Source organism: Sphaerodactylus townsendi, linkage group LG04 (genome assembly GCF_021028975.2).
Source record: "Sphaerodactylus townsendi isolate TG3544 linkage group LG04, MPM_Stown_v2.3, whole genome shotgun sequence".
Classification (NCBI taxonomy): domain Eukaryota; kingdom Metazoa; phylum Chordata; class Lepidosauria; order Squamata; family Sphaerodactylidae; genus Sphaerodactylus; species Sphaerodactylus townsendi.
In genome coordinates, this window is record NC_059428.1 from 139,403,981 (window position 1) to 139,420,416 (window position 16,436).

A 16,436-nucleotide genomic window follows, 5' to 3' on the forward strand; every position below is an offset into this window, starting at 1 on the left:
CTACCCCATGCATAATTTTATAGACTTCAATCATATCCCCCCTCAGCTGCCTCCTCTCCAAACTAAAGAGTCCCAAACGCTGCAGCCTCTCCTCATAGGAAAGGTGCTCCAGTCCCTCAATCATCCTTGTTGCCCTTCTCTGCACTTTTTCTACCTCCTCAATATCCTTTTTGAGGTGCGGCAGTCGGCCACAGCTGTTGGCAGTCGGCCACAGCTGGTATTCTAAGAGCCCATCAGTTGCTGTGTCCTCCAATCCTAAAGAAACGGCAAGATAAATGCAGCCCTACACCCCAAAACAGCAAGGATGAGCTCGAGCAAATGTGTTGTGCAAAGAGTTGTGGGTGTGAAGGGGCTGCTGGGGGCAGCGATCCAGACCAGTGGCAAAGGGCACCTGCCGTGCCAGGCCAGCCTTTCCTGTAGGGAAGCAATCTGTGGGGGAATTAATTCTGGAGGGGAAACTGATCTAGAAAGGTGGTGAGGGTCTGTAGGGTTTTGCAGGCCCCAAACCCAGCCAATCTCCCCCACCCTTCCCATTCTTTAAAAAGTCCCCAGGGTGCCCTAGGCTCTGGCAAGAGGGTTTATCCAGCCACCATCGGGTTGACCTGCCAGCAAGGAATGGGGCCAAGCTCTTGCCAGAAGAACAGGAATCTCACAAGAACATAGGGACTGGCCTGCCCAGCTGGCACACTGCTGCCACAGAGGCGGGGGGAGGGGGGGGAGCCTGGGTCCTTGTCTGGCTCCCAGAAGGGAGAGGCAGGTGAGCAGCGGGGGAGGGGGTGTGAGGACCCACATCCTCCAGTCCACCACCTGCTGGGAACTTGTGTGGCGGTGGTTGCATGTCATTCGCAGCATCCCAGGTTCACAAAGGCAAGTTTGGTACCAGTGAGTCACCTTGGCACCTGGGAACCCATTGGTTGTAGCACTAGAAGGTGGGAGCAGGTTTCCCATCCTGAGCGCAACTGGACCGGATCTCACCTTTTGTGAAAAGGAATTTGACTTGGAGCCTCCCTCCCAAGGAGGGGGCGGGCACAGATCCCAACAGCCCCCCCCCCCCCCCCCAGTTTTGGTCCTGCTAGGCAGACTTATTTCTATGTAACCCCCTGCATCCCTTGACACTCACGCAGTGGGGCAGACTTCCCACCTAGTGTGCAGCAGAGAACTGGGCTGGTGGAGCAGTGAACTCTGGCTGGATCGCGGCCCACGTTGCGCACAAAGGATGAGGCCCGCAGGTTTGTTCAGAAATAGGTCTTCAGTCCAGTGCATTGAATGCTTGAATGTTGTTTGCTGAGCTGGCTTCGGCCGGGATGACTGGCAACGGCTGGGTCGGCCCTGTTGCCAAAAAACCCAACTTTCTCCCCCGTTCAGATAGACTGCTCTTGCTTGGGAGGTAGCGCACACCAGCGACCCCTGCCGGCGGGCCGGTACCCCAGGCTCCTTCCCCGAGGCCATCCACGGACCCGGGGAGGGGGCTCGGGCTCCCCGGCGGCTGAGGCGTCCCAGGAGGCGCTCCTGCGGGGGGGGGGGGGGCGGAGGAGGCGCGGCGACGGCTGCTGAAGGGGCCGGGCGGCGTGGGCGCGGAATCCCTCTCAGGGCACAGCCCGACCGAGCCGCCCCCACCACTAGGCACCCGCTGCCTGCCGCCCGGCTCCGCCTCCTCCTCCTGCTGCTGCTGCTCTTCATTGGCTGCGGCCCGTCGGGTGGGGGGAGCGACGAGGAGGCGCTGGCGGCGGCGCCGGAGCGCTCTTGCGCGGCCGCACCGGAGCCCAGCAGACCCGTGGACAGGACGGCAGAGGCAGACTTCGGCAGCCCCCTCCACCCCCGGTGAGCTCCGCGGCGGCTGCAAGGCGGGTGGGGGGGCGCCGGTCCCAGCTCAGAGCACAAAGGCAGCAGGCAGGCAGGCAGGCAGGCGGGCGGGCGGGCGGGCAGGGGTCGCGCGGGGGCCGACGCAGGAGTGCCCGGGGCGTGGCCAGGCAGAGTCGGGGGGCTGCGGCGAGCCCCCCCTCCCAGGATTGGGGGCTGCCCGGCTCGCAAGATGGCGAGCGGGGGGGCGGAGTCTGGCCTGCCTCTCTCCCCCCTACCACGGCGCCCTTGGGGGAGCCCGGCCTTCTGCGGCGCCGCTCGGGCTGGGGTAGTGGGGGGGGGGGGTGTCTGAGGCTGCCCCCCCCCCCCGACGCAGCATCCCCGCCTCCGGGCGCAAGAAGAAAGAGGCGGCGGCGCGCTCTGACGCGGGATCGCTCGCAGCTGCGGATGGTCTGCCTGCCTGGGCGCCGCCTTCTTGGCAGGGCCGGGGGGGGGGTCGCACTGCGGGGCTTCCTCTCCCCCCCCCCCACGGCCGGTGGCTTGTGTCAGGGGCCGCCCCCTCGGGGATTGGGGGGCTCCTGGCGGCGGGGGTGCCTGCGTGGCCCCAGGCGGCGTTGCTCCGGCCTGTCAGAGGGGCGTCTTCCCTCCGCAGTCCCCCGCCGGAGCCTGTGGCGCTGGGCTCCGCTGGCAGCTGCAGCCTCCCTTCCCATCCCCGGAGCGCTTGCTGCGACCCTGCTGGGGGTGGGGATTCACGTTTCCATGGAAGTGCTGGGGTGGGAGGGGATCTCCCAGTAATTTGGGGGTCACACTTTGCTCTCCTTTCCGCCTCATTCCAGTGGGGCAGTGGGACATCGCGAGGCAAGAAAGAACTGGGAGAAGAAACTTGCTCCGGAGCAAAATGGAAGTGGTGTCAGTTGGGATTTGGGAGGAGGAGTTTGCCCTTCCCTGGGCAGGGTGGCGCTCCCCTGGAAGAAGGCAATGCGCCACTTGGGGACACATATATGTCTCGTGGTCGCTGAGTGAAGGGTGCCTTTTGCCAGTTCCAGCCCTTCCCGGAGGAGGCCGACCCAAAGCCCCACACTCTTGGGGAACTACCTGGTTGGACTACCGCAACCTGCTGTGCGTGGATCTGACTCAGGAGATGGCTTGGCAGCTTCAGAGTTTGCAGTGTGGGCAAAGCTGCCCCACCTTCATCAGCTGCAGTGGGTGGGGGGCTTTTTCTCAGGTGCCCTTGAGGGGGCCAGTCTTGGGCTTGAAGGCTCTGAACTGTTTGGGTCCCGATTCACGTCAGACACAGGCACTTGTGTCCGTCCGTGCCGGCTGGCCGGCCTGCCTGGGTTTTAGGTCTTTGTGGGGGTGATGGTGTCCTGTGAGAAGTGACCTCGCGTGGAGTAAGGAGGCTTTGGGGTGGCCCTTTCAGCCCCCCATCCTGGAGCTGAGAGACGTGAGGTTGGCGTGCCTGGCTGAACTGGTGTCGGAGGTGTATGGGGGGGGGAATGGCAGCCATAGGCAACACCTGCTCCGGTTGCCCCCCCACTGCCCACTTCAGGCGAGGGGGGCAGCAGCCGGCTTGCTGCCGCCGCCCCCCCCCCTCAACCTTGATTGGTGGTGGCCCTTCGGCCTCATCTTTGGCCTCTTGCAGGGCTGGCATGAGGGGCACCCAGCAGGCCAGCAGAAAACTTTGGTCTGTGGGGGTGATTTTGCACCCCCCATGTGACCAGATAGGTGGTACCTGGGGACATGGGTAACCCCATGTCCCTCTGGCAGGTACGCCGCTGGCTGGTGTGGCTGAAGTCCTGGGAGTCAGAGAGGTTGGGGGCCGGGGCCATTTGTGGCTTTGAACTTGCAGTGATCTTCTGTTGCCAGCTGCCTGGGAGGGCAAGCTTCTTGCCCGGCACTGGTCAGCGGAGGCCCCCGTAGCACAAAGCCTCTCACGGCGCTTCCTTCCTGGCAGCAGGTGTGGATGTCGGTAGGGCCAGAGTTCCCAAAGCAGTCCTGCTTTAGGGAAGAAGGAATGGGGGGGGGGGGAGGATTCTGGGGGCGAGGACGAGGGTCCCCTTGGGATATGGGGTCAGCAATATCCTACGTGTAGGAGGAGGTGTGCCCTTCGAGGAGGTTACGTTTGGCATTTTCCCCTCTGGGGCCCTGATCTTCACCTCCCTGACACTGCGGTGGTGGCACCTGAAGCAGGTGCAGGGACCTCTTGCGCCACATGCGGGTGGGAGCTGCTTCATGGCTCCGATCTGGGGGGCCCGCAGCCCAAAGGGTCACTGACACACCTCTGAGTAGCCCTTGGTAGTGCTTGTTCTTGTAATTGTCCCCAGCCCTGGTCCTGGAGGGCCGTGCTTGAGGCTGCTGCTCCGCCTGTTACTCCAGGCAGCCCAGTGGGGAGAGCAGCAATAAAGCCCAGCCGCATTTTTGTCTGGAGATCCTCACCAGGGAGCCCCTGAAAGACTGAAAGCCGTTATTCCAGTGTAAAGGTGCCAGCTTCATGTTGCAGCTGCAGGTGGGCCCCGTCGTCCCTCGTGGAGAGAACGGGGGGGGGGGGGTTGACACCCGGTGGGGGAGGAGTCCTTTGAAATGGGAGCTGAGCCTCAGGCGCCCTGGAGCTGTGGAAGGCAAGGGGACCATGAAGACGAGCTCTTTGCTGGCTTATTTGTCACGCTTCCCTCTTCCTTTCCAATGCGCTTGCCTCCATCAGAAACTCCCATGTGTGAGGCTAGGGCGGGGGCGTAGCAGGGGGAAATGCTGCCTGGGGTGAAATGGTGCCCCCTGCCCCTCTGATGGCCTCTATGCCCCCCACGCCCCACTTACCTGAGCCGACAGAGGTCCCAGGCAGGGCCGAGGAGCGCCCAGCAGGCCTGCAGCAAGTTGCCACCCCCCATCTCTTTTGGAGGCCATGTCTTCTTGGGGCCGCCTCAAGCTTCGGTGTGTGTGGGGTGATTTTCTACTCCACGTGACTAAACGGGGATCCACCTGGGACATTTGTCCCCACCTTGCCCCGTGGTGGCTACTCCACTGGGCCAGGAGCAAACCTGTGCTCCTCAGGTTTGCAAGACCCCAAAATGGGGAGTGGTCTGTCTGAGCATGCCCAGGCAAAGTGGAGCGTTATGAACAGGGGCTGGCCGCCACTTGGGGCCGGAATTTGCCTTTCCTGTGTGGTGATGGTGCTGCTCCCTCACGGTCCTCGGGCGTCAGCCCAGCACGTTCTTGCACCCACAGCCTCTGGGCAAGTTTTTTTCTGGCAGGGAGGGGGCAAAGGAAGCCTCTCCAAGCGTGGAGGTGTGGCCCACCTGCTGCCCTGGGAATTTGGGGTGGTGGGTTTTCCCCTTGTCTCTGACCCTGCGCCCTGTGCTATTCAATATTTTTATCAACGACTTGGATGGTGGAATAGAGGGCATAATAATCAAATTTGCAGGGGATACCAAATTAGGAGGGGAAAGCTAATCCCCCAGAGGACAGAGTCAGAATTCAAAATGGCCTGTGCAGACTAGAGAGCTGGGCCAAAACAAACAAAATGAATTTCAATAGAGATAAGTGTTAAGATACTACACTGAGGCAGAAAAAATGAAATACGCCGTTATAGGATGGGTGACACCTGACTTGACAACACTACACGCGAAAGGGATCTGGGAGGCTTAGTAGACCACAAGCTGAACATGAGTCAGCAGTGTGATGTGACAGCCAAAAAAGCCAATGCGATTTTGGGCTGTAACAATAGGAGTATAGTGACAAGAACGAGGGATGTAAATGTACCTGTCTATTCTGCATTAGTTGCAATATTGTGTACCATTCTGTGCACCACAATTCAAGATGGATACGGGTCCAGAGGAGGGCAACCCAAATTGTCAAAGGTCTGGAATCCATGCCCTACGAGGAGAGGCTTAGGGAGTTGGGGATGTTTAGTCTGGAGAAGCGAAGGTTAAGAGGTGACATTTTTAGATATTTGAAGGGATGTCAGGTTGGTGAGGGAGCAAACTTGTTTTCTGCAGCTCCAGAGACTAGGACCAGGAGTAATGGATTCAAGGTACAGCAAAAGAGATTCCACCTAAACATCAGGAAAACTTCCTGTTGGACAGTAGAATGCACTACCTTGGAGTGTGGTTGAATCTCCTTCTTTAGAGGTTTTTTAAGAGAGCCTGGACGGCCTTCTGTCAGGAGGGCTTTGATTGTATGTTCTAGCATTGCAGGGGGTTGGACTTGATGGCCCTTGTGGTCTCTTCCGACTCCATGATTCTATTTTGGAAGGTGGAGGGCGCAGGTTGCTTCTAATGCAAGCTCTGTACATAAGAGAAACACATTTTGCAGTACGGATCTGGTGACCTACATAAACAAATGCAGACAGACACATGATGCGTTCTTATGTCGAGGGGAGAGAGCTTATCTCAGGAGGGCCACACGTGCTGAGTCCTGGGGACGGCCTTCACAAATGCTTTGCTCCCAAGGCTGCCTGGGCAGCCCTGAGGGTTAGGGTTAGGGTTAGGCCGAGCCTTGCGCCAGGTGGGGCTCTGCCCTCTTTCTGTTTCAGGGTGTGAGGGTGTCAGGACCACGCACGAGGGATTCCTGCCCTCCTTCTCCTGCTCTCTGCTGTGGTTGCTGCCACCGTTCAGTGGGAATGTTTGCAGCAGAACCTCCGAGAAACCCATAGTTCTGGGGCTGTAGTTCTCAGTGGCTCTGTCGACTGCTACGCTCAGGATGAAAGGCAGTGCGTGATGTCCTGCAGGCAAATGTTGACAATATGAGTCTTCTGGGGGGAGGGGGGGAGATACCCCCCCCCCCCCCCCGCCCGCCGCTGTGCTTCAGATGAACCCCCGGGAGGGGAGAGACCGGATTGTGCAGCTCCCGGCCTGGAATGGGCCTGTTTCCTGAGGCTGCCTGCATTTAGTGGCGCAGGAGAAGAGGGTCGAGGGTCGGCTCCCCTTTGGAGGAAATTTCCTGGCAGCGGAGGCACCGTCGCTGTGGAAAAACCCTCCTGCTGCGTCGTCGGTCATGTTGTCGACAGCTTCGTGAGTCCACTCCTTCCATCCCGCGTGACAAAGAGGGAGGCGGCGTGCCCTCGCTGGGGTTTTTCCTCTCTGCTTCCACCTCAGTATTTTCTAGGGGAAGCCATAAAAAAAGCTCTCCGTGTCATAGAGACGGCGAATCCGGCAAGAACGTCCCCGCTGTCTCCCGAGGCACCTTCTGCAGCACTACCCAACAGAGGCAGCGGGTCGTAGCAGGATCCAGACCTTACTTGTGGGTACAGCTAAGTTGGATCACATCCTGAGATCTGCTTAAGATCCAGATATGGTGATGGGGGTGGCTGTAAACAGATGCCCACGTGGCCAGTGCCACGTGGTCTTTTCTGGAGACACCAGCATCCTCCTTGGCGCAAGCGGGTCTGATTGAACTCAGGTACAAAAAGAAATGCTTGGTCATCAGAGGGGCGGGGTGCCACAGGTGTCCCCTGCGGGTAGGTCTGTGGCTGTTGCCTTACTAGGTACCCTGAGAGAAGGAGAGGCATTGGTGGGGAGTTGAGGTGGGCTGCAGGCAAAGTTACAGCCATCAAAATGTCTGTTTTTTTAATGTCTTGTGGGGTGGGGTGCGCTTCAGCTTGGTGTAGTGGTTAAGAGCAGGTGGATTCTAATCTGGAGAACCAGGTTTGATTCCCCACTCCTCCACCTGAGTGGCAGAGTCATATCGGGAAACTGGATTTGTTTTTTCGCTCCTACACATGAAGCCTCCTGGTGACCTTGGTCTAGTCACAGTTCTCTCTGAACTCTCTCGGCCCCACCTGCCTCACAAAGTGTCTGTTGTGGAGAGAGGAAAGGAAAGGAGCTTGTAAGCCACCTTGAGTCTCCTTACAGGAAAGAAAGGTGGGGTATAAATCCAAAATCATCATCATGTTCATGGACTACAATTCCCATCAGTCCCTGCCAGTAGGGCCAATTGGCCTTGCTGGCAGGGGCTGATGAGAATTGTAGTCCATGAACATCTGGAGTGCCATAGGTTCGCCACCACTATTGATGCAAAGCAACATCAGATACATCTCTCTCTCTCTCTCTCTCTCTCTCTCTCTCTCTCTCTCTCTCTCTTTCTTTCTTTCTTTCTTTCTTTCTTTCTTTCTTTCTTTCTTTCTATTGGTGTCTTCTGCCAGTGGGTGAAGAAATCACTGTTTTGTTTGGCGTATCCCCAGTAATGGTTATGGGCCTCTAGGTTTGGTGTGCTTTGGCGCGCGGGAAGCGTGGAAGGCCATTGGCGGGTCCGGTCGGGCTTTCCAGGGCATCCAGCTGGCCTCTTGCTCTCTTTTGAGCCCAAGGACGAACCCTCAACCAATGGGCATGCAGGACAGTTTCAATTAGAAATGTTACTGGATTATATAGGATAAGATTTTAAAAGTTTTTAATTGTTCAGAGGCTTCAGTGCGCACTGCCTTTGGACCTGGATCAGGTAGACAGGTGGCATTGATCTAGGAATGCATCTCAATCACCTGGACACAATCCCCCTGATGAGCAGTCCCACACCCTAGGCCAGAGGTGTCAAACTCGCGGCCCTCCAGATGTCATGGACTACAGTTCATGCTGGCAGGGGATGATGGGAACTGTAGTCCATAATATCTAGAGGGCCACGAGTTTGACACCTGTGCCCCAGGCGATGCCCAATCCAGTCATATTTATGTCATATCCAGCCCTCGTAACAAAGGAGTTGGACACCACTGGGCTTTGGAGTCTCCTTTTGGGAGGGTGGATCTTTCCTCCCCCCCCCCCCCCCCCCGGCACCCATTGGTACTTTAGGGCTTTGCGTCTCCTGTTCAACTCACAAATGGGCGTTCTCTGTAAGCCCTGCTTGCTCACAGCAAGATCTCTGCCTGGACAGAGGACGGGGTGAGCTGTGAAAAGTGACGGAACAGCAGGCTGGTGGAGCGGGCAGGCAGGTGTTTAAATACGCGGGGAAGAGTCCAGGCAATCTGGGCGGTTAGTCATCCGCCGGAAGCTGGCCCTGCAGTGCAGTGCTTCAGATGCATGGTGCCACTCTTTGGGGAACGGCGTGTACATGAGAGGCCTCCCTAAATATGAGGGACTGTGCATAAAATCGGGGTGTGTGTGTTTTCTCTACAACTTACCTTCCTCTTGGAGCGTTTGTGCGATGTGCCATTCAGTTGCTTCTGACTTGCGGTGACCTGTATAATTGAATGACGTCCCAACGCTTCTTTGACAGCTGTGTGCTGAAAGGCTGCGGCTTTTCTCATTCTTCTTTATTGATCCTTCCCCTTTAGAGCTCCTGAATTCAGTAAACGGGGTTCCTGCCGCAGTTACCTGCGAGAGGAAGAATTTCCCCGTCAGCTGGGAATCCTGTGATTGCCCAAAGCCCTGATGTTACTTCAGAGAGATTCTGACAGCTGAGCCAGGCTTGGCGTGTGAAATGGCGCAGGACTGTTGCAACATCAGGGTAGACTCTGCTACTGGCAGCCTTCTGTTCTGTGGGTTGGAAGGGCCAGGCGGTGGTAATATGAGGGCAGAACGAAGGACCGGGTTTATTCCTTAGCCCCTGGAGCAGAGGTGTCCAACTCTGGCGCTTCAGATGTTCATGGACTTCAATTCCCATCAGCCCCTGCTGATGGGAATTGTAGTCCATGAACATCTGAAGTGCCAGAGTTGGACACCTCCCCTGCCCTAGAGTATTTGGGGGGCAGGGAGTGCATTTTGGGTAGTTCTGGCAGCCTTAATTCATGTCCATGTGGCCACTGGGAACCCAGTCTTGGGTTTGCATGGAATATCCCTTGGTCCTGGGGCTTCTGTGAGTCAGTTGCAACTTGATGGCATTTTACACCACCCACACCATGGGATACCACCCCCTCCACGTCCTTAAGTGGGCCTTGCCTTGAATGGGATGCTGTGAGCTGTGCTTGGATACTTAAGAGCTTTGCTTAATGCTCTCCTGTCTCCGTCCTTCCAGGTACTGCAATGGGGCTGAAGCCCTCTGGCCGCTGACCACCAGGAGCCCCAGGGCACCTCTTTGGGAGCTGACCATGTCGATCACAGACCACAGCCCCACCACCGGGGTGGTGACGGTCATCGTCATCCTGATCGCCATAGCGGCGCTGGGCGCCCTGATCCTCGGCTGCTGGTGCTACCTGCGCCTCCAGAGGATCAGCCAGTCAGAGGACGAGGAGAGCATCGTGGGCGAAGGCGAGACCAAGGAGCCCTTCCTCCTGGTCCAGTACTCAGCCCGCGGGCCGTGCACGGAGAGGAAAGCCAAACTCATGCCCAACGGCACCGAGACTCACAGCTAACTGGATGGCTGGAGCCAGAGGGGACCCGGCCAAGGACCTGGGCCGGGGCGGACCACTCTGTGGAGAAGGCCTGGGCCTGAGGGGAGATTTTTGGCCACCTGTGGATCTGCAGACACACTGAGGCGGAGGTTCCTTGTTGCTCCAGAACTGCCCGAGCCTCTTTTCCTGGCGTGAGGTCTGTTGCCGGCAGGGGCGGCGGCAGCGCCACTGCATACTGAGGCGAGCGCTGCCCGTTACTTGAATTCTTCACTGAGCCTCTTTGGGATGGAGCCGACCCTTGAAATGTGAACCTTACGCAACTGTGAACCTGCGCGTGTTGTGTGTACATAGGAGGGGTGTGTAGTTCTAGTCTGTTCCGCAGCATATGGAATGGCACGAATGCCTGTCGCATTAGCAATGGTCTTGGGGCGAGGAGACGCGTGACCACCAGTGCGTCTCCAAAACCAAGCCGTGGGGTTGGGGAGGGGGGGGGTGATATGTGGGTTTGCTGGGGGAAATTTTTGTAGCAGTGGAACATGGCCGGGTCTTTCTTTGGGGTGGTGCTGCTGAAAAACTCCCCTCTTCTGGAATGCAGCTTAGTTGTAATAGTTGGGGCTGGGGGAGAAGCATGGGGGCGGGAGTTGCTTTAGGCTCAGCAAGGGGGCAAGTGCTCTGAACTCTTCCCCTCTTCCGCCGGAGTCATGATGGCAGCCATGCCGGAAAGCTCATGGGGGGCTTGGGAGGGGCCAGCAGAGCCAACCTGCTTTGGGAAATCCGTGCCCAAGGACAGGAAAAGGTCTTTCCCCCTGAGCCTGCCTCCGGACCGTGGCGTTTGTATCCCTAGCCCCTTGCTTGCCCAGTTGGGCGCTGAAGTCCACCCCGCCCCGCCCCAGGCGCTCATGAAGCAAGCCCGTGCGTCATCATCCGTGCGTCTTGTGGATTTCTCGCCTTTTCTTTTGCTTGGCTATACAGAGGGGGCTTCTATAAATAACTTGAAGGGGGACGAAGGGATCCGTTTCTGGCTCCAGGAGGTCTTTTGGCCGTCTTGTTTTTCTGTGTTTATCGTGGTTCTGTTGCTGTTCGTGAAAACTGAATTCTCCAGTTCTGGCCATGCCGTCCCCCCCCCCCCCAAGGCTAAAAGGGCCTGTTTTTTCTGTTATAGGGCTGGCAAGGGGAGACTCTGGAGCGCCCCCTTCATGCTTGCCTGGCAGAACATCGTCTCTGCGAGCCCCAAGGAGTGAGGGTTGTATGGAACTACCCTGTTTCCCCGAATATAAGACATCCCCGGAAAATAAGACGTAGTAGAGGTTTTGCTGAAGTGCGAAATAAAAGGCATCCCCCAAAAGTAAGACGTAGCAAAGTTTTTGTTTGGAAGCATGCCCGACGAACAGAACACAGAAAAATAAGACATCCCCTGAAAATAAGACATAGCACAACTTTGGGAGCAAAAATTAATATAAGACACTGTCTTATTTTCGGGGAAACACGGTAGTAAAGGGGAGTCCGGGATGCTTGGGACGATGTTCCAGCAAAGGGCTCTCAGCCAGGGCTGGCTTGTGCAGCTTGGCCTCTTTTCCCCACCCCCACCCTGGGGAGGGGCGGGGGGGCTTGCAGAAATTTCACTCCCAAGATGACTGAACTTTTGCCTTCCTTTGTTCTGGGGTCCCTCTTCCCCCCTCCCCCGCTACAGAATTGACCAACTGGAGAATAGGATGCTTGAACTGAGCCCCTCCCCACACCCCTTCCACACATCGGTCCAAGGGATGCTCCCTCACTCCCTGCGTGGCCTCCAAAAGGCTCTGCTGCCCCCCAGCTGGAGTCTCATTTGCAGCTGGGATGCTGAGGACCAGCCAGTGGGGCAGGAGAGCCCCTGTGAATGCATAGGGCCAGGCCGCGCCATGAGGCCATCTGCTGGCTGAGGGTATAGGAGGATCTTGTTGGCTGCGGCCAAGACTGGCTCCTTTCAAGCCTTGTGCTCTCCCCTCCATTGCCCCTAACCCTTGCGTGAACCTACCTCACAGGATTGTTGTGAGAATAAAATGCAGGAGAGCCTAATGATGTGAGCCGTTTGGATCACCATTAAGGAAAAATGCAGGATATAAATAGAGACGCGTGCTGTATGTCAGGGGGCGGGAAGAGCATAATTACCTACACTGGGGATGCCGGGGTAGGAGAGAAGACATCTGGATTTGGGAGGGGCCTTCAAGTCAAAGCCCACCTTCGATGCTAGGAATCTAAAAGAGCTGTCCGGCATCATTGCATAGAGCAGAGGTCCCAGGGTGGGAAGGTAGTTTAAATTGTCTGCAGTGTGCAGCAGGTTGAACTAGATGACCTTTGACCCCCTCTCCCCTGTTCCCTGGCTCCTCTGTTGAGATGCTCTCAGTTGTAGGAACTTTGTGCTGTTCAGAGGACAGCCCACTGGATTGGTCTTGTCAGAAGCAGCAGCAGCAGAGGCAACGCCACCTTCCAGGGTAGACGGAGGTTCTGCTGTTCAGCAACAGCTCCCCAACCTTTCTTGTCCACCAGCCCCCCCGCCCCATGTTTGTGTCCTCCTCTCCCACAAGCAACCCGCAGTGGTTTTCAGCATCCCTGTCCCTTCAACAACTGTGGCACCATGCCCAGGGTCCCATAAAGCCTGCCCAGGTGAACTGGGCAACAAACGGGTACAGAAGAGCAGAGCCCTGATTCGAGAGGGGGCTAGAAGTGCCAAGGCCTCCCACTATACTGGGGGGATGTGCATTAGAACAGACACCCCCTCCTCCAAAATCAGGTTGGAGTGAAAAGAGAATGAGGCCACGGATACATGCTTTGATTGCGTGTTCCTGCATTGCAGGGGTTGGACTTGATGGCCCTTGGGGTCTCTTCCAACTCTGTGATTCTACCCTGACATCACCGAGAGATCTCCACCAGGGGAGGGGACTCCACCCATCCTGAGCAAAGCTCTTCGGAGCATCCAGTTCGGCACCCGTGAACTTACACACCGTGGGCAGGGCTGTCGCCAATGAAGAACCGCTTCCCTTCCAGCGGAGCTGAGGGAGAACATGGGAACCTGCGACGGCTGGGAATGGCCTCTTCCGGCTGGCAAAAGCCACCAAACCAGGGTCCGTGACCCTTTGAAAGGGGAGGCCTCATCCAGCAGTGTTTTGCATGGGGCAGGACGGCGCTCAGTGTAAGGGGTGGGCCCAACACTTGGAAAAAGAGAGTCACAATAGGGAGGGAAGGAACCAACCCTTTTTAATTTTCTCTCCCATTCAATTTTATCGAACACAGGCACACACTTGGTGTGGACGCTTTTCCATAAACAAAAGCATCAATGGTGACCACCCATTTAGACATTTCCAAGAGAGCATAAATTAAAAACCTTCTTGCTGTTTTTCAAAGCTGATGCAGCCCAAAACTGGTCCTGATTGAGACGGGGGGTGGGGGGGTGGGGGGGGGGTGTCACACAGCCAAACTTCCCAGCCGGTGAATGTTTTCATTTAGGTGACATCAGTAGAAAAACCTATCAAATTAGTGCAATAAGAAAAGTGCGGAGGGGCAGCTCATGGGCGAGATCACCCTCGAGTGCCCGACCTCCGGGTCTGGTGAATTTACTTGTTACAAAAATAGTCCTCTGATTTTCCCCCACCCCTTTTGTAGTTCATTGAAAAAACTTTACGATGAAATTTCAATAAAATTTGCATAAAGATCTTCCCCATTGAGAGTCACTTGATTTTGTTTTTCCTGGTGTGTTTGCCGCCCACACCTTGCCTCCCTCCAGGTGGGCTACTCTGTCCAGTTCTCTTTGTTGTGCTCTGCAGCAAGTCTGGGCTCGGGGTGGGCGTTTCCGTCCTTCTCCGCAGCCAACACGACCACCCCGGCTTCCTCCTGGGGGAGCCCCGCCTCTGCCTGTGCTGCCCGTTTGCTCTCCACCGACGCCAGCAGGAATTTCAGCAGGGTGTTCTCAGCCAGGAGGGCCTTGGAGGCCTCGGCCAGCTCCTGCAGCTTGCCAGCCAGTTCTGCCAGCTCCTGGGCCTTCTGGTCAGCGAGGCCCTGCAGCTGTTCCCATTGGCTCTGCAGGGCTCCGTGCTGCTTCCGCAAGGCCTGGCTTTCCCACTGCAGCCTCTGCTTCTCTTTCCTGGCCTCCAAAAGCTGGGCTCTGAGCAGGGTCTGAGCCTCCCGCAGGGCCTGAGCTTCGGCTCTGAGGTGCTGGATCTCCCTTTCCAAGTGGGCAATGCGACCCTGCTGCTGCAGGTAAGGCTGGGAGGCTGCCCCGGGGGACGGGGGGCTCGAGTGGCGTAGGAGGAATCTGAGCAGGTTGGGAAGAGTGATGGCGAAGCCCTCGGGAAACTTCACGCTTTGGTCCTTTCTAGAAAAAAAGGGAGGAAATTGAGAACGTTTCCCCACGCGACGGGTCCCCTGTTGCCCAGGGCGAGGCCTGCGGGTCGTAGGCTTTTCCAGAGGTACCAAACTCTGCTTTAAAACAAGTCCACAAAACTCAACCCACCCCAGCCTGCCTCTGCAGAGTCAAAGAAAGCAGAACTTCCAGCTTCCCTTCATTGCCTGGAGGTGACCAAGGGCGACTGGGCATGTTGTCCGGACGATGGACAGTTTAAAAACTAAGCTGACCACTCCTCCGGCACAAAGCTGACGGTCAGCATGGAACAGTGGTTAAAGTTGGGAGGCCCAGGTTCGAATCCCTCTCTGCCATGGAAACTTGCTGGGAGAGATTGGAAGGGGGAAATGCTGGCAGGTGACTGGAGACAGATTTATTCTCGTGTGTGTTTTGCTATACGATTGGGCGTTTTGATCCCTTTGTGGGTTTTGCTATATGATGGCTGCAAAAAGAACTCCTGGATGATCCTTAAGCAACAAAATGCGCAGGGGCCGGACATGACAGTAAAGCTGCGTCCCCTGGCAGCTCTCTCCCTTTCCTGTTTTGCAGATGTGACATTTGGTGTCGCCCTGTTTTCCTTCTCTTTGGAGACCTTGGTCCAGCCCCAGCCTAACCTACCTCGCTGGGTCGTTGTGAGAATAAGCCAGAGGAGAGGGGAGTGGTGTCAGCTACTCTGGGTCTCCCAAGGGGAAGAAAAGCAGACTATAAATGAGTGAATCAGCGTCAAACAAATCTACAGTCACCGAATCAAGTTCCTGCAGCATTTAGTGCCAGAAAGGGGGGGGGGGGGCGGCTTGCCGTTTATTTTGGTTTTAACTGAAAATGTTTTTAACTATTGTTATTGCCAGCTACCTTGACCCACAAGGAGAGGCGATATAAATAAATAGTTTCATACATAAAATAAACGTAGGACCCAGAAGCAGAACAGCAAGGAAGGCAAGCTGATGGGGGGGGGGGGGACTTCTCTGGGCAGCCCCCTCCCCTTACTCAATCACAGTGACGATGAAGAGCTTTGGAAATCCCAAGGCCCCAGTTATGTCCCTTTCCTTGAGGACATCCTAGTCCCACTTTTCCAAGCAACCCATTTTAAGCTACAGGGAGGTTCTGAAGATGCTGCCAGCCACAGATGCAGGTGAAACATCAGGAGAAAATGCTTCTAGAACACTGCCAGACAGACACAGCACCCCAGTGATTCTGGCCGTGAAAGCCTTCGACAATACAAGCTTCCACCCTCCGCAAATTTCTAACAGACACATAATCTGTGCTTCTGTACACAGACGATGCAGTGATCTTGTCAAGAACTCAAACAGGATGAAGGAGAGCCCTGATCAAGCCAGCTTCTTACTGCAACCAAGAAAATGTATCAATCAACTTTAAAAAAACCCTAAAAGCTTGGTTGCAGGAAAACAACCCAGGCATAGGGTATGGTCAGTTTTTGGGAACAAAACTGAACAAGTCCATAGCTTCAAATATTTGGGGGTACTATTACTGGCCTCAGGGGCAAAACCTGATCACCATAACACAATGGCACATGCTGGAGAAAGGTCCGTGAGTGGTATTATAACATTTTGTAGAATTCGCGGAAGATCAAATGTACCAGCAGCCCTCAAACTATTTAAAGCCAAAACAATTCCACAGTCGGTGTATGGATCATTGTCAGGCACGTCCCCTTCTTTTACAATTCTAAAGAAAGTTCAGGCCAAATTTTTAAGGTCTCTACTGCAACTCCCCAAATGTGTGTCAAATGCGTGGATTAGACTAGAAGCAGGGATGCTTAAGGTTGAAGCCACAATCAAAATAGCATCTATAAACAAGTGGCTCGTAGGCCTTCTAAATCCCTGGGGATTACTCCCCTTGATACTAAGGGACGAGTTTCAATCAAATTGGCAAAAGGCTGTTCAAGGAACACTGCGGCAGCTGGGATTCCCCGCCCTTTTAGACTTGGGCCTTGAAAAAGCTCCGGCGCTAGTTAGACAAAGAATACACTATACCAGGGGTAGGGAACCTTTA

At 56.1% G+C, this 16,436-nt stretch overlaps 2 protein-coding genes across 5 annotated transcripts in view; one reads left to right on the top strand and one right to left on the bottom strand.

The window, feature by feature from the left end:
• The first annotated feature begins 1,670 nt into the window (after window positions 1-1,670).
• SNN (stannin) lies at window positions 1,671-11,396 on the top strand. 4 transcript variants are annotated; one of them, XM_048492745.1, is made up of 2 exons: window positions 1,671-1,821; window positions 9,736-11,396. In XM_048492745.1, exon 2 carries the CDS (start codon window positions 9,809-9,811, stop codon window positions 10,070-10,072), a length of 264 nt encoding a protein of 87 aa, XP_048348702.1. In that variant the 5' UTR covers window positions 1,671-1,821; window positions 9,736-9,808; the 3' UTR covers window positions 10,073-11,396. The 4 variants fall into 4 exon arrangements, with proteins under 4 accessions (XP_048348702.1, XP_048348700.1, XP_048348701.1 ...); XM_048492743.1 differs by lacking the exon at window positions 1,671-1,821 and adding an exon at window positions 2,231-2,250; XM_048492744.1 differs by lacking the exon at window positions 1,671-1,821 and adding an exon at window positions 6,736-7,035.
• A 1,864-nt stretch (window positions 11,397-13,260) lies between these two features.
• TXNDC11 (thioredoxin domain containing 11) overlaps window positions 13,261-16,436 on the bottom strand; it is a 42,260-nt gene continuing 39,084 nt past the window's right edge. Inside the window, exon 12 of the mRNA XM_048492741.1 lies at window positions 13,261-14,399. Within this exon, the coding sequence (XP_048348698.1) occupies window positions 13,817-14,399 (583 nt within the window). The 3' untranslated portion in view covers window positions 13,261-13,816. The remainder of the gene's footprint in view (window positions 14,400-16,436) is intronic.

Coding starts and splice junctions, on each gene's coding strand:
- SNN (XM_048492745.1), top strand. CDS start 9,809: ATGTCGATCACAGACCACAGCCCCACCACCGGGGTGGTGACGGTCATC.